The sequence below is a fragment of the Paroedura picta genome, chromosome 3 (assembly GCF_049243985.1).
Source record: "Paroedura picta isolate Pp20150507F chromosome 3, Ppicta_v3.0, whole genome shotgun sequence".
In the NCBI taxonomy this organism is placed as follows: domain Eukaryota; kingdom Metazoa; phylum Chordata; class Lepidosauria; order Squamata; family Gekkonidae; genus Paroedura; species Paroedura picta.
The window spans coordinates 38,553,400-38,578,595 of NC_135371.1; the positions used below are offsets into that span (position 1 = coordinate 38,553,400).

At 41.5% G+C, this 25,196-nt stretch overlaps 1 protein-coding gene across 1 annotated transcript in view; it reads left to right on the forward strand.

Moving 5' to 3' along the window:
• UROC1 (urocanate hydratase 1) overlaps positions 1-25,196 on the forward strand; it is a 62,108-nt gene that overhangs the window by 2,404 nt on the left and 34,508 nt on the right. The window contains exons 2-11 of the mRNA XM_077325361.1: positions 7,050-7,180; positions 9,195-9,288; positions 10,260-10,319; positions 15,010-15,138; positions 17,353-17,414; positions 17,819-17,885; positions 19,403-19,546; positions 21,521-21,609; positions 23,981-24,043; positions 24,264-24,443. Of these exons, the coding sequence (XP_077181476.1) occupies positions 7,050-7,180; positions 9,195-9,288; positions 10,260-10,319; positions 15,010-15,138; positions 17,353-17,414; positions 17,819-17,885; positions 19,403-19,546; positions 21,521-21,609; positions 23,981-24,043; positions 24,264-24,443 (1,019 nt within the window). The remainder of the gene's footprint in view (positions 1-7,049; positions 7,181-9,194; positions 9,289-10,259; positions 10,320-15,009; positions 15,139-17,352; positions 17,415-17,818; positions 17,886-19,402; positions 19,547-21,520; positions 21,610-23,980; positions 24,044-24,263; positions 24,444-25,196) is intronic.

Sequence of the window (25,196 nt, forward strand, 5' to 3'; positions counted from 1 at the left end):
AGCAAAAGTCCCCCCAGGACCACCTTCTGAAACTGACCCTCCAAGTAGAACTAGAACCACTGTAGAACCCAATCTCAGTCCAGAAGAGCAGCCCCAAAAGATATCATGGCTGATGGTATCAACAGCAACTGAAAAGTCTAGGAGAATCAACAAAGTTGAACTCCCTCGATACATTATCTGGTACAGGTCACCCACCAGGGTGATCAAGGCTGTTTCAGCTCCATTACCAGGTCTGAAATGAGATTAGAAAGGGTCCAAACAATCTTTCAACCAGGAATGCTTGAAGTTGTCCAGCCATCACCCACTCAGTCTCCTTTCTCAAGGACAGAACGTTTGAGAATGGTCAATAGTTACTGAAATTGCCAGGGTTCATATATGCCACTATAAATGTTTATTTGGAGATGTAGCATTCTTTTAGGATTAAGCTATTGGATAATAAAGTTAGTTTCATCTTCAAAAGCACGTTTTAAAGATGAACCTTCCCTGTTTTTGGAGGGTGTGTATGTAAATAATAATAGCATTTTTGTCTAGGGAGTCCAATATTCACATACAAGATTTCCTGATTTCAAGCTAAGGGACCAGGGGTGCCAAAAAGCCTGGAGAAAAAGTGTCCTGTCCTTGTAATATGTGGAAATGGGCTGTTGAAGCTTTTCATGGCACAGGGGAAATAACATTCCATGAAGCCTTCCTTAAAGGGCTAGGACCTTTTCTTCAAGGCAGTTGGCAACCCTACAAATGAAACATACATACCAGATATTTTCCTTGTATACTCCTGTTCAATGTAATGAGTTATTATGACAAGCCTTGGGGGTGTTTACTATTATTATTATAGGCATCATCATAATCATAGTAATATGTTACTAAGCCTGCCTTTTGCTAAGTGAACAATACCAGTTTACATAAACTAACATTTGCAGCACCTCATTCTCGAATTTATATATGCAGTAAGCTGAAAGTATCCCCATGACTTGTTTTCATGTGCCTCTGTTTTCTGGCAATAAAGCAAATACTTTATGAGAGATTCATCCTTGTTCTCTGGGGTCTTCTAAAGAGCTGTACAGTTATTTCTTACATTCCCTGCTTAATCTTCTTGGATAAAAATCATAGCTGTAAGGCATTTTCCTTATATTTCCTGGATTTTGCATCCAAGTGCTTTAGTTGCTCGGAGGCATGAAACAATAACATTCTCCTCCTTTTCCAAAGTATCTTGCTCATCTGCTATCTAACCCAAATATGACATCTCCCACCCTCTAAATTGGTATATTATAAAGCGGTAGCTAGGTTAGTTAGTTGCAGAAAGCCCCCAGTAATTTAACATATGTGTTGAGTTTAATCCCATAAATTTAAGATTGATGATGAAGAAATTGAAATTGTTTAGAATTGTATGTTCCTTAGCTCCATAATCAAACCAAAAGGGAGACTACACCCAAGAAATCAGACAGAGATTAACACTGGGTAGAGCAGCCATGAAGAAGCTAGACAAGCTTCTTTTCTTGAAGATAGTTTGAACAAATCTACTCTAATTATTAGGGAACTCCAGTGTTACATGTTTTATAAATACACAGACACATCCTTTCCAACACATTATTTTTCTGAACACTATATCCCCTTTAGGAGAAAGATGGATGAGAATGTTGTTGTTTTTGGAGAAAAGCCTCAGTATTCATAAGAGTCTTCAATACTACCTGTGCCACTTTGTGAACTGTTTTCAAATTTAACTTCTTAAATGTTTTTTTAAAATTAATTTTTAATGCTAAGGGTGGAATCACACATTACCTTTGGTAAACATGTGTATCCAAACTTTATCTTCTGGAGTACCATCCTGTTTTATGAGAGAAGACTTCCTAGGTGAGAAATCAGCAGACAGTTTAATCCCAATCCCACTTATTCTCCCCTGTGATTTTGCCACCACCCATTGACTTTCAGTTTCTGCTTCTAGCTGGTGAAAAACAAAGGCAAGGATATTTGTAGAAGCAAACTGTGTTTGTTGCATGTCTCCCCACATGATAGCACACAGAGTACTAAAATGATGCTTGTGCCACTTGATTGCTAAGAAAAGCCTTGTTGCTGAATCTTCTGGAAAACCTTTAAAATATATCATCTCTAGCTGTGAAACAGTATATATTGGTTAGTGTGAGAATAAGAGCCAGGAGGCATGGGTTTGAATTCCCATATGCCTTGAAGCTTACTGGTTAATCTTGGTACAATTAATCTTTCTCAGCCAATTCTACCACATGGGGTTGGTATGAGGGGGAAAAATATGATTGTGCCATTCTGAACACCTTGGAGGAAATGTAGGATATCGAAAAAATAAATGAATATATTAAGCTCTAGGGATTGGCATGAAACACATTTTTTTGCATTTTGGTTTGCGGTTTATGGTTCTGCTCCTGGTGAAACGTGGCACAGAGAAGAAAGCAGGGCGTGAAATACTTTCCCACCTTTAAACCAAACAGCTGATGAGCAGGGAGCTCCCTGCTCATCAGCAGTTTGATTTAAATGGCTCACTGTGAGTGTGGTGTTCTCTTAAGCACAAGCCTGCCCTGGCTGGGCCTGTACTGGCCTCCACTGTAAGACAGGGAATGTGGAAGAATCTGCATTCCCTTACCCTGGGCCGTCTGAGGCCCTGATTTGGGCCAGGGCCAGAAGGGGGCCAGGATGGCAGTGACATCGTGTGTATACAGGGATTAGCCCCACTGCTCTGTCACTGCCAGCCCGGCCTTCCTGCCCATGCATAATCGATCAAAGGGGAACAAAAGAGAAGCTGTAGGGGAAAGCAGGACTTTTCCTGCAAGACTTATAGTACCAACCTGCCTGTCGGGAGTGGATTTTGGAGGATAATATAGCAGTTTACTAAATGCTATGTGGCACCCCATTTCAATTCCACTTTGTGCTAAATGTGGAAAAGGATTTTCTGAGCAACACAAAAAGGTGTGAAACTACCTGAATGGACAAGTGATTTCTCAGTTCTTTGCACAAAGTGACTTGTGACTTCCTTTCCCAAATACTTATTGGGAATGCAAATCATGTAAGCCATTTTTTGGTAGGGACATGTTTAGTATTTCTTTCATGAAGAGGCCACCAGGGATACCAGGGGCTTTTTGCACGGCTTCAAAATCGCACAATGGTTGCTAATTGAAAACGCTACTAATTTGCCTTAACGCACGACGTCGTAGACAATCTGCAACACTCCTGAAACCAATCAGCAAAAAGCGCTTCGTTGTAGCGCTTTTAGGGGAATCCCAAAAAGTGGATTCACCCTCCGGAAAGCGATACACTCCTGCAACCAATCTGCAACAGTAGCAAAAAAGACCTGTGCGTTCCCATTGTTGCGGTTTCTTCAAAGTCCCTCCTCCTGAGCCTGTCCTCCAAACTTCCGGCGAAGCGATCGCCATTTTTTTTTTCCCAAGCGAGTGGAGATCAACGCACCGGCGAGCCTCCGTTTAGCCAGTGAGGCTTCCCAGGCTGCAGTCCCTCCTCAGAGCTGTTTACAGTCACTAAGCACAAGAAGCCCGCAGAAGCCCGTTTGCTGATGTATTTTCCCTTTATTTTTCACACTGTTTCGGCTGTTTCACACTGTTTCGGCTAAGCACACACATTTCACACATTCCATTAAGCCGAAAATCGGGCCCGTGAGAGGGGGGGGGATTTTTTTTTTCACTCTGAGGCAGCGTGTTAACGATCAAACGATCAAACGACAGCTCAAACACCCCAGGCAGCTGGATGGGTCTCTCCGTTGCGACGAATCTACCCAGATTCGTTACAATGGGTCTGTTTTTTTTTTTTTAAAAAAAAAACCTTCCTTAAAGGGAAAGGGGCTGTTTGGGAGCATGCTAACAGCTGCCCATTGGCTGCTTGATGGCCAGGGGCGGGACGAGCTTGGCAATAGCGCTTCCTTTCTAGCGATTTCTGCCGAGACCGGAAGCCTGTGGGAAACGCTAAAAAACGCAACTGATTCCACTACAAAGGCAGGTATGCATAACGACGAATTCCACTATTTTAAATGGCGATTTTTCATTCAGTGACCAATTTGCAACAAAGATCCCCGTGCAAAAAGGCCCACTCTGTCAAACCAGAGGCATAATGATATTTTTAGGGACAGGTCTCAAGAATGCCCAGGAAGCAACGTCTGAGGAGAGGAGGCTCTGCTGTAGAGTCCTATTTTCACTCCACCCGAGTGGGTTGCTCCCACACATCTCATAGCATGCATTGCTTGAGGAGTAAGGAACAAACATGAGAAGTGAACAACTCAGCAGTGTATAGGGTTACTTTTGCCTTGCTTCATATCCCATATCTTTTTTTAGAATTAATAGCAATTACATGAGCTGACTGAGGAGGATGGGAGGGAAAGTCTGATCTGCCTGCTGAAGAAATATAAATACCCACCCAAAAAACATCCCTCAGAGTAATCTTACTGTCACTGATGTCGTGAGCTTAGCTATTTAAAACATTCCAACCTTTTGACATGTGCAGAATACTGTGGGAAGGTGGGTAGTTGATAAAAAGTTGGTCTCTGCCCTTGAATTTGAGATGGTCATTTTCCCGCTGTAGTTATTCTATTTCTTTTGAAAGAGATTTTAAAGATTTTGCTAACTTTGGAGGGTTCAGAGAACATCTGAAGGCTGCACTGGTCATTGAAAGATGAAAAGTGGGGGGGGGGGTTGTGCGGACCTAGCAGGAGTGTTTAGTGATCCCCTCACAACTATGGATTCTACAAGCTCAGCTATCCTGCATGACATTCCCAGTAGTAAAGCCTAGCAGGCCAAGGGGCAAAAGGGTAGGTATCAGTGGTAAACTCTTGCCAGCTAAGGCATGCAGCTGTTGCATATGTTTATAAGCCTCCTGCCACTAAAAAAGACCATCTACACACATTAGACCCTTACAAAAGAAGTTAACAGAATCCAGAGACTATAACTGTGCCATAGCTAGAAAGCCAGTGTGGCATACTGATTAAGAACACTCTCCCATCATTATAGGATGGGGGAGACCTGTCTAATATGTGTGAAAAGGATCTAGGGTCTTAGTAGACCATACACTGAATATGAGGCAGCAGTGTGACTCGGTAACTTAAGGCAAATGAGGTTTTGGGCTGTATCAAAAGAAGTATAGTGTCAAGACGGCGGGAGGTGATGGTACTGCTTTAGTGTGCTCTGGGTAGATCTCAGTCAAAAAAAACTGTGTTCAGTTTGGGACACCACAATTGAAGGATGTTGACAAACTGCAGTGCATCCAGAGGAAAGCAGGAAAAATGGTAAGGGCCTTGGCACCAAGATGCATGAGGAAAGGTTGAGAGAGCTTGATCTGTTTAGCTTGGAGAGAAGACGACTAAAAGATGATATGATAACCATCTTCAAGTACTTGAAGGGCTGCCACATAGAGGAGAGGATGTAGCAGAACTGTTTTCTGTTGCTCCAGAGGGTCGAACCATTAATTCAAAAGAATTCTCCTTCCTTGGAAGATTTTAAGCAGAGGCTAGATAATCATCTAACAGAAATGCTGATTCTGTAAATTTAGGCAGATTGTAAGTGGCTGGGCAGAAGGGATTGTGTCTGAGCTTGGCCCTTGTGGCCATTCTTGCCCAGGGAGATGCCTATCACCACTTTAGGGTCAGAGGCAAATTTCCTCCAGGCCAGACTGGCTATGGATTCTTTTTTGTTTGGGGGAGGGGTGTCATCTGAGCATGGAATTGTGGGTCACTGTGGGTGGGCAGGTAGTTGTGAATTTCATGAATTGTGCAGGGGGTTGGACTAGATGACCCTGGGGAATCCCTGCCAACTCTATGATTGTATGATTGTATGATGTAGTAGTTAAAAGCAATGGACTTTAATCTAGAGAAGCTGGTTTTATTTCCTGCTCCTCCGCATGAAGCCTGCTGCATGGCCTTGGGTCAGTCACAGTTCTTTCAGAACTCTTTCAGCCCCATCGACTTCACAAGGTACCTACTGTGGGGAGAGGAAGAGAAGGTGATTGTAAGCTGCTCTGAGACTCCTTAGGGTAAAAAAGTCAGGGTATAAAAACCCACTTTTCTTTTTCCTCGGCAAAAAAAAAATCCACTTGTAAAGCAGCTATTTCAAGAAAGTGAAGCAGACAATTCTTAAATAAACAGATTTCTGACAGCACATCCTACGCAAGAACAGCTCATGTGTTGTTGTTTTTTGGGTGGGGCACTGTAATCTTCACTTCTGGTGACCATCCAAGAAGCAAAAACATTGTACAGGCCTACTAAATTCTGTTTCAAACATTGTAGCTCATTTGAAATATTTGAGCATAGAATGCTGTTTTCCTTTGCACTGTGTTTTGTATGATTGCCCCCCAAAGACTACCAAATATGCACTGCATGTTTTGTACCTATTCAAATTTGCAACATTTCTATAAACCTGGTTTGGGGGATTTCTTCTAACCGGGTAATATTTTGAGCTTTGTGTGATGGTGGCCCCCTGCAATTACAGATCCTCTAGATCACAGAGGACAGTCTCACTGAGAAGATGGATGCTTCAGAGAGTGGACTCTATGGCACTATACCCCTCTGATGTTTCCATCCTTACTAGATTAAAGTCCATTGCTTTTAACTACTACATCATACAATTTTAGAATTGGTTCCATCTACAAATCTCCAGAAGTTTCCCAACCTGGATCTGGTAATCCCATCTCCTGCTGATAGCCGTGGGGGGGGGGGGAGGAGGGGGGAGGGTGTGACTGGTAACCCTACATGATGGAATTAAGACGGAATATGTCTACGGATCAGTGAACTACTGCTAATCTGCTTGCTAGCTTTGTCTCTTCAAAGGAATGGGCACAGCACAAGCTATGCCAGGGTATTTTCTTGTTTACATAAACATTAGGATTAAAGAGATATCATCCAAAATGCTATTCTACCTTGTTTGCTGGAATCTCATGGCAACCAAAGTCAATGTCCTTGAATATATTTTTAGGATCTGGGCACATTTCCCACTGAATTTGATAAATCCCATGTGTTTAATTCTCTGTGATAACCACCTACTTAGTCACCTTTAAGTTACTCTTGATCCCTTTTTTCTGAAACATGGCAGCTGGCTTTGAAGAACTCCCTTCGTTACTTCCCACCAGACTTGCATCCTGTGCTGGCGCCAGAATTTGCTGATGAGCTGAGGCACTATGGACACATCTACATGTACAGGTTCTGTCCCCAAATTGAGATGAGGTGAGATCCCAAGAGGTGCCAGTGAAAAATGAAATTCACTCCGCTTTGGTTCAGGATGTGTACCAAAATCTCAACAAGGATTGTGGAGATGCAGCTATAGCTAAACTAAGCAAGGAAGAGTACAAGTGCCATCATTCAGGCATGCAGGCCTGGGAAAACAAAGCCAGGCAAGCACAGTGGGGAGGTACTCCCCTAGGCTATCAGCCCAGACCATCTCTGGTGGCCTTAATGGCCAGTTCACCCCTGGTGAGATAATTAAACCATCACACCTCTGGTAAGAACTTCAGTGAAAAGAAACAAGGGGGAACAGCTCAAAATATACCAAGAATGCTACAGGGATCAAGTTACAGTTACAGTTAATAATTTTTTTTGTATCATATGAAATATGTTTTATAAATTTAGCAGCATACATAAAGGGCTATTGAAATTTATTTGCTGATTGATGGCACACACTTCCAGAAACATTTGAAATTGTATGCAGAGCATAGTCTCAATAGATGCATTATGTATGAGTTCAGTTACCATGTGAAAGGATCCATGGTAACATCAAACCACACAATACGAGATAACATCAAACCACACAATATGAGATAACGTCACCTGGTCAGGATTTACTTATACTGGTAATTTTCTGGATGTGTGTTTTTAAACAATGTTACATACTACCACTGAGGAAGGCCTTTGAAAATGAAATGTATCCCTTGAGTTGGTCATTTGATATTTTGTTTAGGATATTATAACTGTGCATGTGAAGCCTGTTAATTTTTATTTACTGTATATAAGAACTTCAATGAACCATGCTATCCTTATTGGATAAATCGGTTGATGAAGAAGTCTTGTCAAGAAAACTTATTAAGAATCATTTAAAAACGATGGTGTATGTTGGATGCTTAAATCTTCAGAAAATTGCCAAATAATTTTAAAGCATCCAAAAGTGTTTTATTAGCTTGTGCTGTTGCCTCTATAGAACATTTTTTTAAAAATTGTATGGTTGAATCCCTAAACAGGAATAATATTGCATATTTGTATGTTAGAAAAATTAAAATGGCTTCCTAGCCTGGCAGACTGCACGTTTTCTTTCATCCTAATGAGCGTAGTTAAGGATCTGTGTCAGCGGAGAAGAGACCGTCTACTAAACTATTCAACTAACAGTTCAGTTGTACAATCTAAAGTTAGTCAATAGATATCCGAGTATTGTTGCTGGCTGGCCTGGTTTTATGGTGGAGTTTCCATATGGCCATTCATAATCTATAACAAAGAGGCTCCCCCACACACAAATGAGGAACAATGAAATTGATAAATACAGCTGATGCTACACATTTTCCAGTGCTGGACCACAGAGACATTATTTTGAATTTCATTGTTTTATGCAGTGGGAATGGAACAATCGTATATTGCTGCTGCTGGCAGAAGCTCACTTCTGCCAGCAGAGGGAGGTGGTTTTCCCTGATTCTCCTTCCTACTGCAGATCCCAGCCCTGTTCTTGGGGGACCCTAAAACCTAGCCCTAATAGCTCAGTCCAGCCTAGCTTCGATCTTATCAGAGCATGCAAGATAAGCAGGCTCAGCTACAGCTGGAACTTTTATGGGAAACGACCACAGAAGGCCAGCGTTGTTATGTAGACGGCAGTGGCAAACCACCTCTGCGCATTGCTTGCCTTGAAAGCCCCATGAGGCAGAGGGTCACCGTGAGTGTGTTGTAACTTTACAGCACAATTTACCATTTAAAGCTCATGGAGGGTGCTTTGGGCAGTTGTGGGGAAACGACAATGGGGAGGGGAGCTCTCTTCTGCCAATGGAAACTCTGCTGGCAGTGGAGCATCAGATCTAGCCCAAAGAATTCTGACAGCAGTGCTTCAAAAGCACTTTGTGTACATTCCTAAAAAACTGCAAATTCCGAGATGACTTAAAATACCAGATGAAAACTGATTTCTGATCTCGTGATTCAGATCTAACTTTTTAAAATCTCCATAACTCTTATTTCGTTCTATGCCTCCCTACTTTTTACATTTCAGAGCTTATCCCATCCAGGAATATCCTTGCAAAGTGATGCAGGCTGCTGCAATAATGCACATGATCATGAATAATCTTGATCCGGCAGTGGCCCAGGTAATGAAACTTCAATGAAAACTTAGTTCTGGAAAGAAACCTGATCTTGATGTCAGTGCAGTTAATATATTTTTATGAGTTAGTATATTTCAGTTTCTTTTTGATTATTCCGAAATGGAGAGAGGGTCTAAATTTTGACTACTAATTTGAATGACAAAGGATTGGCAAAATATTAGTATGTCACTTCAAAATAAGTACTGGGGCCTATAGATGGCTGAGCCAATAGGGATGAAAACAATAGGGTATCAGGGGTCTGTGACTTCTAGCCACCCCTTAACCAAACCAAAAATTCCATATATTGCTTAAGAGCAATCACTTAAATATATATCTTTAGAGCTACCCTGTTGTAGTTTGTAAGTATGTGTACCACTAGTTGTGTTAATGCTAGCATAGCTTTGTAGAAGGAAGTACCACCAGGCATACTCTTATGGATTGGATCCTAACATCCATGAAATCTATTCTGCTCGTAGAAGGGATATTTACTGCCTCTCCCTGTCTGCCATAGTACCCTGTATCACCAAATAACCACGGCTGATAGTTAAGGGACCTTTAAGAACTGAGCCTTCGGGGAGGGCGGTATATAAATAGAATAAATTAATAAATTAATAAATAATAAATGTGGGAGGGGGCTGCATTCTGAAAAATCACAGAATTCCGCACTGCATGAGTGGAAGTTCCAAGAGTACACAATATATATAGCTGGCTAACCTGATGTTGAAACCTATGCAGGGTCTGCCCTAGTTAGTACGTTGATAGGAGGCCACTAGAGGCACCTTTGAACATCCTTTGCCTTGACAATTCTATGGGGTTGCTGTAATTTGATGGCCAAAATCATATAGCTACATTTGAGGGGGGCGAATTATATCCTGGATTTGTTAGAATTTAATTAAATGTATTGGGATAACTACTAGGGTGCTGTTCTGAAATGGCAGACACTACTTTAAATATAATTACAAATGTGCTTTCTGCAGTTTCCCCAAGAACTTGTAACTTATGGAGGAAATGGACAAGTCTTCAGCAACTGGGCACAGGTATGGTGCTAATACAAATTACATAGTATTGTCCTGTCTGTGATACTGAAGGTTTACGTTTCTGCAGTGAGATGAAAAGGAATACTCCACAGAGCACTTAATATAGCACTATTTTAACCATAAAACCTATCTTCCTCAGAGGATCTTGCTGCTCAGAAGTGTGTCATCTTCAGCAAAAGTTTCTACTTCTCCATAAAAATTTTCTTGCCTTATTTATTTTCAATCTAAACTACTTCCTGACATCCTGTGGCTGGCTGGCAGATTCTCTTGAGGCAGTTATGAATGGCTTATCCATTCATGTTCTGTTGGGGAAGGAGAAGGAAATCTTAAGAACACCTCTTCATTTTGTAGCCAGCCAACACTGTCTGGATTGTCAGTTATAATTGAGTCAATAACCACAAGACAGTAAGAATTCAAGTGGGTAGCCATGTTGGTCTGAAGTAGCACAACAGAAATAGAGTCCAATAGCATTTTAAAGACCAACAAAGATTTATTCAAGGAGTGAGCTTTTGAGTGCATGCACTGTTCCTCAGGCTAAATGAACAACTATCATAAGTGTAGAGATATAAGGCAAAAGTAAATTGTGGCAAATTAGTAAACTATGTCATAATATGATAATTCTTTGCTAAAACAGCTAATTAGTCCTTTTGAGTTCAGTTGTAGTTCACAAAACACTGGAGAAATAAAACTGTCAGTGCTAGTAATTAATGGCAGACACTTCCCAGTTGTGAAAAGAAATGATTAAAAGAGACTAGTTGCTGGCCCCATCTGTCTCCATCTGTCTCCACCCAAGCATGGAAGCATTGCTGCAAGTGACAAGCTGTGCTAGCAAGTTATCTTGTTCTGAGACCAGAGAGTTAAATTCAAAATTACATTACATATTACTAAGATCACATTATAGTCCCAAATAAAATAAATTAAAAAGAAGAGAGGATTGTAAGGAATGTGGATATAAGAGTTGAATGAGGTTAGCATGTACGGTGAGATAAAAAAAAACCTATGTCCTTGTTGAGTCCGGGGTATGCCATTGTTTTGAGTATTGTAATAACTTGCATTTCTGCAGTCTCCCTTTCTAGTCTGATCTTGAAGTTCCTTTGCAATAAAACAGCTACTTTGAGGTCCCATATTGAATGTCCTGGAAGGTTGAAGTGTTCCCCTACAGGTTTTTCAGTCCTGTGATTTTTGATGTCAGACTTGTGTCCATTAATTCTTTGGCAGAGAGTTTGACCTGTTTGTCATATGTAGAGAACAAAGGGGCATTGTTGGCATTTAATGGCAAATACAATGTTAGAAGACGAACAAATGAATAAGCCTTTGATGGTGTAGGTCAGGGGTAGTCAAACTGCGGCCTCCAGATGTCCATGGATTACAAATCCCATGAGCCCCTGTCATCGTTTGCTGGCAGGGGCTCATGGGAACTGTAGTCCATGGACATCTGGAGGACCGCAGTTTGACTACCCCTGGTGTAGGTGATGTTAGGTCGGGTGATTGTATTATTGGAGTGCATGTGGCAGCAAAGTTGTATAGTACTTTTCACATGGATTCTTTCACTTATTTTGGTTTTTGAAGGCAGATTTTTTAAAATATCTCACACACTTTTATGGTTACATCTGTTGGAATATGCAAGGTCTGTAGTGTGCGTGATTTATAGGAGCATCTGAAGAGAGAGTTAGATTAGGAACTTCCTTATATTTTTCAAATCATCTCTTCTTATGTCCTGATTCGCTCAACTGGAGACTTCCTGCTCCTTCAAGCACACGTACCCCCAGCTTGTCTTCAGAACAGATAGAATGAATACAAATCAGAACAGTTAGGCAGTTATACCTCTGTCTCCTCTCTTCAAAAAACGTTTCTCTTCTAAATAAAACTATTTTATTTTTTTAAGTAGCTTGATGCTTTGTACATCCTTGCATATTTAAACTCTGCCAAATACCCGCTATGGGCGTGGATCGAGTTCATCTTTAGAACAGATAGACTGATGGTCATAGTGAATATAGGTATGTATCTCAGCAGGTGCACTTTGCTCACTATTTAAAAAAAAACAGTTGCCCTCTACTAATCTGAGCGTAGGAGGCAGCAGTCCCAAGTTTCATGCTAGAATGGAGCCCTATCGTCTTTCTTTTTTGAATTAGCCATTGTACTTCCGAAAAGTACGTTAAGAACGAGCTTTTTGTACCTAGCGCCTAGCTTTCTTCAGGGCATGTATTGTGCCGCAACACACAACACAACATTTGGAAACATGTTATCTGTTCCTTTGCTCCAGGAGTCTTGTCCAGTTTAGATATGACTCTGGTATCTACTAGGATTTTCACAGCAGAACGAACAATACTTCTTTGTCACCGGACACTTAAGAATAGCAACTAGAGGAATGATTTTCATTTGGTTGTGACTAGGACAGTTTGTTCTGGGCATTATGTGTCGTGAAAAAAAAAAGAGACTGTATTTTTTTTTTAAACCAGTTTTGTTGTATCAGAGTTCTGACTCCAAATGTTATTTCTGGTGTGTCTTATCTGCACTGATCCTTCCTTTCTTCCAAGAGTGTTACTGAAGGGCATCGGTTTGTGTTTGTCCTGACAGATAGATTTCCCTTCCAGTTTTACAAAAGGCTGAGAACATCTTTAAAGCAACAAAACGGTGGTGCTTTATACTATCTCATTGGCATTTCTTAATAAGAAGCCCAAAAGCTTATTAGCCCTGAAGTAAACATAGATTGTTGTATGGCATTTCTTTTTATGGTACAACCTGATAGTTCTCAACATTAGTGGGTGTTACCAATTATGCGAAACAAGCTGCATGTCATGCTTGCAGTGCCAAAGTATGCATGCATTATTTTTGGGGTGGGTGGGTGGGTAGGTGGGACATAATGGTTACCTTTAGCCATGATTTTAAAAATTCCACAATTTGGGGTTACTGATTCACAAACTGAAACCAGACATTTCTCAAATACACATTACTACACTGTTACTGGTAACACAAGCCATATACCTTCTCCCTATGAACCTGGTGAACCACTGTTCATCTTCAGGAACCCTCCTTCAAGTTCCCCTGCCTTCTGAGATGAGTTGGGTGGCAGTCAGGGAAAGGACCTTCTTGGTTGTGGCACCAAAACTTTGGAACTCTCTACTTAGAGAGATTTGTCTGTCCCTCCCTTCTGTTGCCATTTTTTTTACCAGCCAGACCATTTATGCACTGGGAACTTCACTGCCCCAGCTCCTGTGCAGGAGCACAAATCGGGGGCGGATAAGGAGCACCAGGCCAAATGCTCCCCCATGTGGGTGCAGGAAGAGGTGGGGCAACCTGCCATGACTAAAACTCTAGCCTGCAGCCCGGCATGAAACCTCCAGTGCGTAAACGGCCCCAGTGAAGGCTTTTTTTTGTTTCCTTTGGCATTTCCTCGGTAATCCTTCTTTCCTGACTAATGTTTTAATTTCTGTCTTTATGTCTTTGTAAATATTTTAACTTTTCATGTTTAATGATGCGTGTTTTGGGTGAAGGAGTGATTTCAAGGGTTTTAAAATATGATTTTATCGTGCATATTTGAAATTCTTTGCTGCCGTGGTTGCCCTTGTGAGAGCAGAAAAGTGGGAGATAAATTTTGTCAATAAATAAAATAACTAAAAGCATAAAAATATAGACACATTAGCCAGGGATTCCAATGATTCCAGAAAACAGGAAGGTAAGCTGGGTTCTTTAATTTCTAAATCAACATCGAAGGAGGCTGGGATATAGTCATGCTTTTTAAAGCACAATTTATAAATCTAATAAGAGAAAACATGTAGAAATAATCAGACTGTATGGAAGTGCTCAAGAGAATAATTCATCTCGCTTTCGGGTTGGCTGGGTGGGTTCTGAAGGCAGATTATGTCAGAGTGGAGGGCCCATGCAGACCCTGGTAGCTTTCAGTGAAACCAGATACTTGACAATAATTCCAAAGGGGTGCCCATGTTAGTCTGTTGCACAAAAACTGAACAAGAATCCAGTAGCAACTTAAAGGTTCACAAAATGTAATCTTTGATGAGTCAGAATTTGCTTTGAAGCAGCAGAACTCAAACTTCATCAGGATTTAACACAGCACTACTCCCAAATGACCTTTCCACCACCAATTATAGTATCATTTATTTATTAGTATTGTGAACAATAATTACTCTTTTGTCCTGCTGCCCTCTATATCTGAATGTAAATGTTTTCATGTAACAAATTCAAGCTTCCCATATTTAAATTTGCATTTGCACTTATGTTTTTTCAGCTCAGGGAAAACATTTAAAATATTCAAAAGGACAAACAGTAGCCATTTTGAGGGGAAAGCATTTTAATTTTTTATTTTAAATTCCTTCCTCCTCTTATGCAAGAATTTTATTGCAGACTGTTTCCATTATATATAGGCCCAGTGCCTTCATTTCTAATTTGCCCCTTAAAAACCTATGATAAATATGGCCAAGTTGAATTTGGTGTAGTGGTTAGGAGTGCAGACTTCTAATCTGGCGAGCCAGGTTTGATTCTCCACTCCCTTACAAGCAGCCAGCTGGGTCACCTTGGACTCGCCACAGTACTGATGAAGCTGTTCTGACTGAGCAGGAATATCAGGGCTCTCTCAGCCTCACCTACCTCACAGGGTGCCTGTTGTGGGGAAAGTGAAGGCGAATGTAAGCCACCTTGAGACTCCTTTGAGTAACTCTTCTTTCTCCTTCAGTTCTGGTTGGTGATGCACTATTTATCTGAGATGACGGAAGAGCAGACATTAGTCATGTACAGTGGACATCCCTTGGGACTCTTCCCTAGCCATAAGAATGCTCCTCGATTAGTCATCACCAATGGCATGGTAAACGCCACAATCGTCTTTCCATCTTTTGTTTGTTATCAGTTGTCATTTCTGTAACGGTTTACTGGCATACATGGCACATAGATCTTATATGGCTTGTTTATAGCTCTTTGCCTTTCCTGTGATCCTTTGTCATTAAATACACAGAAAACAGTGTCCTCACTTACTCACTCACACACACGCACACTCCTCAAAATTATACAGCGGTATGGTATTTCCCATATCAGTTTCCTTTCTCCTGTATTGTATGGGCTACTTGGCCCAGGCCTGGGTTGTAGAAACAGTTAGAAAGGGTGCCAAGCATGCTTGGTGGTAGAGCAATCATTGCAGAGGTCACTTGGCTCAGCTGCCTCCAGGGCTGTCTTAGCCTCCCAGTCCCCCCTTGGTCCTGTCCCTGTTTCAGATTTCTTTGGGTTGTTCCCTGTTTTGGTGTAGTAACACTTGGCTGATACTCTTATTTGCCTACAGAATTCTCATTGTAATGGATAGATGCAGTTGCTAACATGTTGAACTAATGTGCATCAGCGTTTGATATGAGAGAAAAACATTGATCATTAGGTTGCCAACTCTGGGTCGGGACATTCCTGGAGATTTGAAAGTAGAGCCTAGGGAGGTCAGGGTTCATGAAGGAGAAGAGGCCTCAGTGGGGTACAGTGCCATACAGTCTACCCTCCAAATCAGCCATTTTTTTTAGTGGAACTGATCTCTATTATCTGGAGTTGTAACTTCTTCTTCTTATTATTATTAATAATTATTATATTTCTTACTCACTACTTTTGGCGTACCAGCTTGTGGTGGGTTACAATACAAAAAGCACCACAATAATAACCCCACTAAAAAACCCCATTAAAACCACACAGAATAATACACCCAAAAAACCCCCAATACGGCGGAAAAATAATCCTACTTGGGTTGCCAGACTTCCTGCAGTGATGGGAGGTGCCCCGCCCTTGTGGCCTATTGCTCTGACAAGTGGTTGAAGAATTAAAAAAATAAATAAATCCAGGGTTGCATATGGTGTGATGTCATTTCAAGTTCCCCCAACCTGGGTCTCCAAACCCCTCACCTTCTTTGTTGCCCTCTTCTGGACATGCTCCAGTTTTTCTACATCCCTCTTCAACTGGGGTGCCCAAAACTGAACACAGTACTCCAAGTGAGGCCGAACCAGAGCAGAGTACAGCAGTACCATCACTTCCAGTGATCTGGACACGATCCTCATTTGATACAGCCCAAAATCCCATTTGACCTTTTAGCCACCAAAAAAAAAAATAAAGTAATGGGAGGGGTGGGTCCCAGTGAAGAAACAAATATAGAGAAATATAGATACACTGGGAACCAATATGGAATAAAATATCCAAAATGGACATATAGAGCAGGGGTATCAAACTGCGGCCCTTGAGTAATTCTTGAGTAATCTTGAGTAATTCTTTATAATTTCACACAAGTCCTGACGTGTTTCGCCTTACAGCTTTTTCAAGGGACAATGGTTTTTATATTTAAGGGCCAACTTCAACGTTATAAAGGAATCTCTGGACAGAGTATAAGGTCATACTAACAATAGCTAAACGTACCTTGTGACGCTCCAGACACCTTATACTCTGTCAAGTGATTCCTTTATAAAGTTGAAGTTGGTCCTTAAATATAAAAAAGATTGTCCCTTGAAAAAGCTGTAAGGCGAAACGCGTCGGGACTTGTGTGAAATTATAAAGAATAAAGAATTACTCAAGATAGAAGACTCTATATAAGTCTATTTTGGATATTTTAGTGCCATATTGGTTCCCCAGTGCATCTATAATTCTCTTTTAGCCACTGAGTCATACTGCTGACTTCCTAGTTGTAACTGATCATGACTTCACCCATCATTCTTCATGTTCTTGAGCCAAAGAAACCCTTATCTTCTTTCTGTCATAATTTGCTTATTGCTTGAGAAAATAGAGAGACATATTATTACAATTATCTGGCCATTAGAGTCTAGCATTCTTGGAGCATCAGGAATAAAACAGGGCCACACTATGTTTCATGTAATTCATACATATAGTGCTTGATCTTACTCACTCTTCCCTTGGGCTCTCTCACAATGTAAATACGAGCAAGGTTGCCTAGATATAGCTTCATGGTGTGTGTGGAAAGGGAATCTATACTAAAGCAGATCTTTCTCCTTTCTTTTTCTACAGCATCTCCTCACTGCTTTTATTTTACTTTTTCTTTGTGCAGGTCATTCCTAACTATTCCTCCAGAGATGAATACGAGAAACTGTTTGCAATGGGGGTTACAATGTAAGTTTTCTTGGATAATTCTTCAGTAAGCTTCTCAGGCCTGCGAACATGGACTGAATTTCAGCCAACAGTCCCTTGCAATTGGAAAAGCTCAACTTGTATAACTGAAAATACCCATTGTCAAAGCTGAGTTACTTTTAAAATTAATTTGCAAGGATTGATTTGCCTTCAGAAGTCTGACATTTTTGGACAGGTTATGTAAGTGCGGAAACCTTTCTCAGGGTATGGGTAGGAGTGGCTCTGTGGTGAGAAAGATATACATATGGTTATAGAAATGTGCCAAAGCATACAATTAAATAGGGAATTTTGCACTGCTAAGCTAATGTAGTAGAAAGTTGGTGTTTTCATACAGTATTATACAGAGTTGCCTGAGAAAAGTGTGTTGCACCCGCTGTCATTGACAGGTATGGACAGATGACTGCAGGGAGCTACTGCTACATTGGACCGCAGGGAATAGTCCATGGAACTGTGGTGAGTACGGCACCTTCCAGCAGCATCTATTGTTTGTACAAAAGGAGCCTCTGTCCATTTCTGATTAAAAATGCAGCTTTCAGCTATGCTTTTCAAGCTGCAGATCTGACCCACTAAACCAGCAATTTCCAATCTGTATCCTGCAAGTGAGCTACCTTTATAGTGGGATTTATTAAATAATCAAAGGCTTCCATGAGTCCAAATCCCACAGTCACGCAGGAGAGTGTTTTCTGTCTGTGAATGATGTACTAGATTCCTTTCCTTGTCTCAGGCAGCCTCCCTGTGGTAGGCAATTCTGCTGTGTTTCTCCATCCTGTGGATGTAATTGGAATGACCAATGTCATCTGTAAATGTTATTAACATCTGTGTGTCACTAACATCAACTGCACTGTCCAATGGTGCAGTGGGTCCTTGATGTGCTGACCTTGCACATATTGAAGCTTCCTTTAAATGAGATCCCGCTGGCCATGCAGAAACATGCATGGGCAACCTTCTCTTTATTTACCACATTTATATCCCTCTCCCAGTCTTTCCCCCCTAGTGGTGACCAAAAGCAGTTTACAGCTTTCTCTTCTCAGTTGCATCCTCACAACAAGATATAGGGATGGGACTCCCAGATTAAGGCCAAATACCCTGCTTGGTCTAGCAGCTGATGGACTCTGCTTAATACAGCTGGGGAAGGGGAACACAAAAAGGCAGAATCTTCCTTGGAGAAGGTAGATTTCAGCCATATATATAGAACTGGTGGTGAGTGCATTAGGAAAACTACTTCCAGACTCCTTTCAGGGATTCTGAAGTTGCTTTTTGATATACAATCTGTGTGTTGAATAAAAAAAGGAGGAGTTCTGGTAAACAAGTACTGTAGAACAGGGATCCCCAGTGTGCTGACCTTAGGTACCCTACTGTCCTCCAACACCTTTCCTGGTACAGGAAAGGGAGCAGGTGAGGATTTTTGCCCAGCAGGACTACTAATAAGCCACTGAAGATATGCTTCATTGTGTAGACTCAAGAAAACTACTTCGCCAGCGCTACAGAACAAGGATTGACACTATGTGACTGAAAGCAAACTGTGAATGCAAGAAAATACTTTGAAAACAATGTTTTCATTTTAAAGGGTATCTGTTAAGCAGAACTTCTGCATGAAATGTTGGTTACTATTCGTACTATGTGTGACCTCATTCCCTGGCATTTGGTGGTTGGCTGCATTTCTTGAGGCGGCCATTTTGTAATTGCACCAACTGCCCTCTGTCAGAATTCCAAAAAAATTCCAAAAAAAATTCCAAAGCAGCCCAGGGGCTCAAAAGGCTGAGCACCCCTGCTGCAGAAACTCCCTGATTGTAAAAGCCACCTAATTGGCCACAAATCCAGAAACCCAGCGGTCCTTGAAATCTCACTAAAAGCATTATGTGATGACTTTTGCACTGCAATCATTTCAAATGCAGATGTTACAAGTGTGTTGTTATTGGAAGAGTATGGGAAAGGGATTGGTAACTACCTTTTTGTGCGGTGTGCTCTAGCTAACAGTGCTCAATGCAGGCCGTCGCTACTTAGGAGTCGAGAACCTGGCTGGGAAAGTGTTTGTCACATCAGGCCTTGGAGGAATGAGTGGAGCTCAAGCAAAGGCTGCAGTCATTGCTGGCTGTGTGGGAATTATCGCTGAGGTAAAAACTGCTTATGTTGTATTACTTTGCTTGTATGTGTGTTGTGTTACCAAGTCACTTCCAACTTACAGCAACCCTATGAATTCATGACCTCCAAGACAGTCTGTCAACAACAGATCTTACAAAAAGACTCATTGAGTCAATCCGCCTCATTCTAGGTATCTTTCCCTACTGCCTTCAACTTTTTCCTAGCATGATATGAACAAAGTATGATGATAGCCTCTGTTTAGTTTTTTAAACTTCTAGGGCGAATTCAGGCTTTATTAGCAATCCCTTTCCCCCATTGGTTCTCCTTCTCTGAATTCCGGTCCTGGAATATCAAAGCCTCTGGCAACATGTCCTTGTAACTGCTTTATGCATTGCTGGTAGTATCTAAGAGCACCTGAATATCTCAAAAAATAAGTGTAGGGGACCTTGGTTTTTCAATGGTTTATCAGGTGTTCTCTATCATAGTTGAAAATTAGCATAAGATGTCTTCAACTTTGATGCTACAGTAAAATTATCACATTATAGATGTGTTGCAAGGATAGGCCGATTCCACATGAGCGGTAAAGGCCGGGATGACATCTATGTGGACCAGGACTAATCCATGTGCCCCCCACCCCCGCATAATGGAACCTACTTGCCATTACTGTGTTTCCTGGGGGGCCTTCTTTCAGCAAGACACTGGGTGTCCCACTGAAATTGTCCCCCGCAGGACATATTTCTATGCCGGAGATGATTTGGTACTGAAATGTGTCTCCCGTGGGGACTCCATATGCTGCGGAGCATGCAGCTCTGCAGCACTATACCGGCGGCAGCCTGGAATGACACCACTGGTGCGGAATTGCCCAAAGAGTTTCAAGTTCACAGCCAGTGGCTTCAGTGAATGACAAAGATGCAGAGCAGATTCAACAGACCTGATACCTGGTTTCCTCAAGAGGATTGCTCTGGTCATAACTAGTATAAATGTGTGATATTTGTTACTTATTTAATCACATTTGTATAGTACCTTAAATTTCTTCTTAGGAGCTGAGACAGAGGTATACTGCATTTATGCACCGTGAGATGCATAAATGGAGTATTGGACCTGAGGTCTCGCAATCCTGTAACCAATGTGTTTTTACTGTGCAGAGATCTTGCATCAAAACCTGTAAGGAATCGATGGAATACCTGCATACTTCCTATGAAACATTTTCACTATGAAATATTTTCACTTCTGCATAATTAACTAACCTGGGAGAACAGAGTGGCTTTCTGCTCATCTGTCTGAACTGCAATAGCCTTGTTGAACTCACACACAATGGAAAAGGAAGGGGAGGGAAGAGCTGAATCTGCTGCACTCCCCCCATTGGTCCTCCCATTTCTTCCCCCCTCCTCTGAATTTCTTCTTAGAGCCCCACTGGCAGAAAATGGTTGGAGGAAGGCTGTTGCAAGTAAAGGGATTAAGATATTCAAGCAGGAGAGGACTGTGTCCAGTGCCACAGAGTCTACCCTCCAAAGCAGCCCAAAGTTATAGGTGATCTCCAAATCAGACAGATCATTTCCACTGAGGAGAATTGCTGCTTTGCATAATGGGCTTTTTGATAGCTGAGAGGAAATGCTTCCTTGTGCTGCTCAGGCAAGGTACTGTACGCACAAAAATGAAACTGACTTATTATTTAACAAGTATTTTATTTTATTAGTGACACCATGCACGCTGTAAATGTGACTTCTAGAAGCATGGCGGGGAGGCGTGGCCAGCTGGCATCACTTCCAGGGTTACTCAAAGCCTGAAGACTATTTCAGGGGTTTAAAGGATACCAACTCTCTGCTTCCTGTCAAAAACAAACATATAACATCTATGACACAAGCTAAAGCTGAGATCAGTAGCTGTGAGTGGCCTGTTCCAAGCTAGAAGATCTACACAGCAGTTTGCAGACACATCACTAACCAGCTATTTCTAGAAAGAGCAAAACATTTTTCAGTTGCTGAATTTTTTATGCAATCATTCAGGTTGATGAAGCGGCACTCTTAAAACGTTACAAGCAAGGATGGCTGATGGAAATCACTGACAGCCTGGATCACTGCATTGCTCGTCTCAGGTACTAATCAAGAAAACTACTTTTCAGTTTTTCACTAATTAATTCCAAAGCCCACAAAATTGCTTTGGGGGCCTTTTCTGCAATGTGGAGGATTATAACCAAATGTAGGCATCAGATTTTACACCATGTTCATCCAGTTCATAAGGAGGGATGCCAGCCTTCAGGTGGATACAACAACATCAGTGAAACAAAAGACACTGTGGCATGACTGGCAGAAACGAACCAATTTTTTTTTTAAGGATGCATATAAACATTGTCTTCTTTTATTCCAGTATACGACAAGGCTCCAGTATTTAAATACCTTGTTTCACATTTACTTTTTCACAGCATATTACATCAGCACAGATAAAAATGTTAGCTTCCAAGCGGTATGGCAGCCTGCATTGTATGGATCCAGTCTGTTGCGTTATGTGTTGTCTTTTGCCAGTCATGCCACAGTGTCTTTTGTTTCACTGATGTTGTTGTAACCAATTCCTGTGGCTGCCTATAACTTCTAGCCTCCAAGTGGAATGTGGGGATCCCCTGGAATGACAATTTATCACCAGACTACAGAGATCAGTTCTTCTAGAGAAAATGGCTGCTTTGTAATCGGGGGGGGGGGCTGTATGGTATTGTACCCCACTGAGGTTCCTGTCCTCCTCAGGCTACTTGCCCAAATCCCCAGGAGTTTCCCAACTGGATCTGGCAACCCTATCTCTCCCTCCTCCAGAGGGGACCTGGCAACCCTAGGCAGATATGATTCTTTTAGAATAGTATTCCAGTGATATTTGAAAAGTACTTGGATCTATGCAACAAAGACTCACATTATCAGCTACTTTCCCCCTAGTGTACAGCACTTGTCTATACAGAAGTGAATGAATACTTTGGCTTCAGATTTTAGCACAGGTCAGCCTAAACATCTACTACCATTTTAAATAAAAACATAACATAGATAGCAAGAATTGTCTGTCTGTGTAATTTTATACCAAAACCCATGATATCTTGAGAGGTTTGTTTATTAACCCCAGAGGACGCAGATTTGATCTGTGCTCTAGCAGTTGTATTGACTCCCAGCTGAATTCTGGATCAAGTTTGAGTCTTACCCTTAAGGCCATTCATGGTCTGGATCCTGTGTATCTGATGGGCTGCCTCTCTATCTATATCCCCTGAAGAACATTACACTCTGCTTCACCAAACTGCTGGTGATCTCTGGCCCCAAGGAGATACATTTGGCCTTAACCAGGGCCAGAACATTTTCTGTCCTAGCTCCCACCTGGTGGAATGAGTTCTGAGAATACATCTGGGCTCTGCCAGAGCAAGCACAATTCTGCAGGGCTTGCAAGGCACCACTCTTCCACCAGGCTTTTGGTTGGGGTTCATGATATGTAACATCTATTGGGCCCTAACGTAGCCATCTAGCTGCCTATCCACCATCTAAAACATAGTCTGGCTTGGATGAATCCAGAAGATGTCCTGGAAATGGGGCTGCTGATGTAGACCTCTTAAACTTGAATGCTGTTATTCATTTTAAACTGTTTTAATTTTAATTTTTTAAATTTAATTTAAAATATTTTAACTCTATTGCTCTCTGTGTATATATGTGTGTATGATATTGTACAACTCCTTGAGCCAGGTCACTGGGAGAGTGATATCAAAATCAAATAAATAAATAAAATTGCTGTTAATTTTTTTAAATTGGAATTTTAAGAGTTCCTTGACTATGCTGATGTGAAGGGTATAAGCAGACTGCTGCATCAATGTTAACCGAAACAGAGACACTCTCTGCACTTATGCTTGAATACTTTACTATGGCGTCAGAGAAGATCAGCCAATGACCTCAAGAGAGGCAGGCTGAGAGGTCAGAGGTTGAGGAGATTACAAGACTTGAACATTAAAAAAATGAGGAAAGGATTAGAAGTTGTCAGGAAAGGTTCAAAGCTTATCGCTTGCGGGCTGTGATGTTACAGTGATGTCATGTATAGATATTATCAGCAGCTGAAACAGTTCATCAAACCAATACTCCAAGCAAAAATTTTCTCATCTGCTAATACTAAAGGTAAAGGTAAAGGTATCCCCTGTGCAAGCACTGAGTCATGTCTGACCCTTGGGGTGACACCCTCTAGTGTTTTCATGGCAGACTCAATACGGGGTGGTTTGCCAGTGCCTTCCCCAGTCATTACCGTTTACCCCCCAGCAAGCTGGGTACTCATTTTACTGACCTTGGAAGGATGGAAGGCGGAGTCAACCTTGAGCCGGCTGCTGGGATCGAACTCCCAGCCTCATGGGCAGAGCTTTCAGACTGCATGTCTGCTGCCTTACCACTCTGTACCAAAAGAGACTCAAGCTAATACTACTAATTTTTTAAATCCAGTTTCTTGTTACTTCTACACAGAAAAGCCAAGAAGAATAAAATGGCTCTTAGCTTGGGATATCATGGGAATGTGGTAGATCTTTGGTAAGTAATTGATGGTAAGTCACTGATAACTGTGATCTTCTTGATAATTATTATTTTTAAAAAACACTGATACTGTCCTGTGACTTATCAATCTGATCAGCAAAGGTTGAAGGGTTCTTCAATTAATGTTCCTTCATCTACTCTTGTTTATAACCCTTTCCCAGATCAAAATCAAGGTAACTGACCTATAGTTGTCTACTTCCTGTTTCCCTATGGGCAGGGAGAGACTTGTTGCTGAATTCAATAAGACCGGAGATCTGTTGGTTGATTTGGGATCTGACCAGACATCTTGCCACAATCCATTCAAGGGAGGTTACTACCCAGTACAGCTGAACTTTAAAGAAGCTAACCAGCTCATGGCCAACAATACAGAGGAATTCAAAGTCCTTGTGCAAGAAAGGTACTAAAGTAATTTTCATTTGTTTTGTTGCAAAACATTTGTTGGCTGAATGATACTTCATTTTGGTTGACCTCATTGAAATCAGGTGTCTACTGCAATTTTTTTAAATTGAAGAGCGAGGCAGGGTTAGGATTTGGGAATGAGATTAATAAAATCAACACCTACACTATGTTATGATGAATGCAGACTGAAGTAATATCTCTGCAACATAGACCAGCCTTTCTAAACTTTTTTACTGCTGAGAAACCCGTGAAACATTCTTCAGGCTTTGAGAAGTGGTACAATCATGCCGAACATAGTTGGGAAGCATAGTTGAGTACACGCCCACCTAGGGCCCCTCCCCTTTCCCTCACCTCCAAGTCCATCATTGACCATTGGTAGGGGGGAGCAGGTTGACATGACCATATATGATCACAGCACCTGGTAAATTTTTAACAAATGTAAAAAATATATACAGAATGAATGAACTCCCACCTATTCAGGAAACCCTTCCAGGGCCATCAAGAAACCCCAGTGTTTCACAAAACCCTGGTTGAGAAAGCCTGACAAAGAGACATGAAATCTGCCTTATACTGAGTCAGAGTTTTGGTCTGTCAAGATCAATATTGGCTTCTATAGCAGTTGCTCTCCAGGATCTCTTAGGCAGAGGTCTTTTGTATCACCTGCTGCCTGCCCCTTTCAATTGCAGAGCACAATCTCCATCACTGCGCCACTGCCTCTACATAGAGTGGCAAGAAAACTCTGATGTGCATG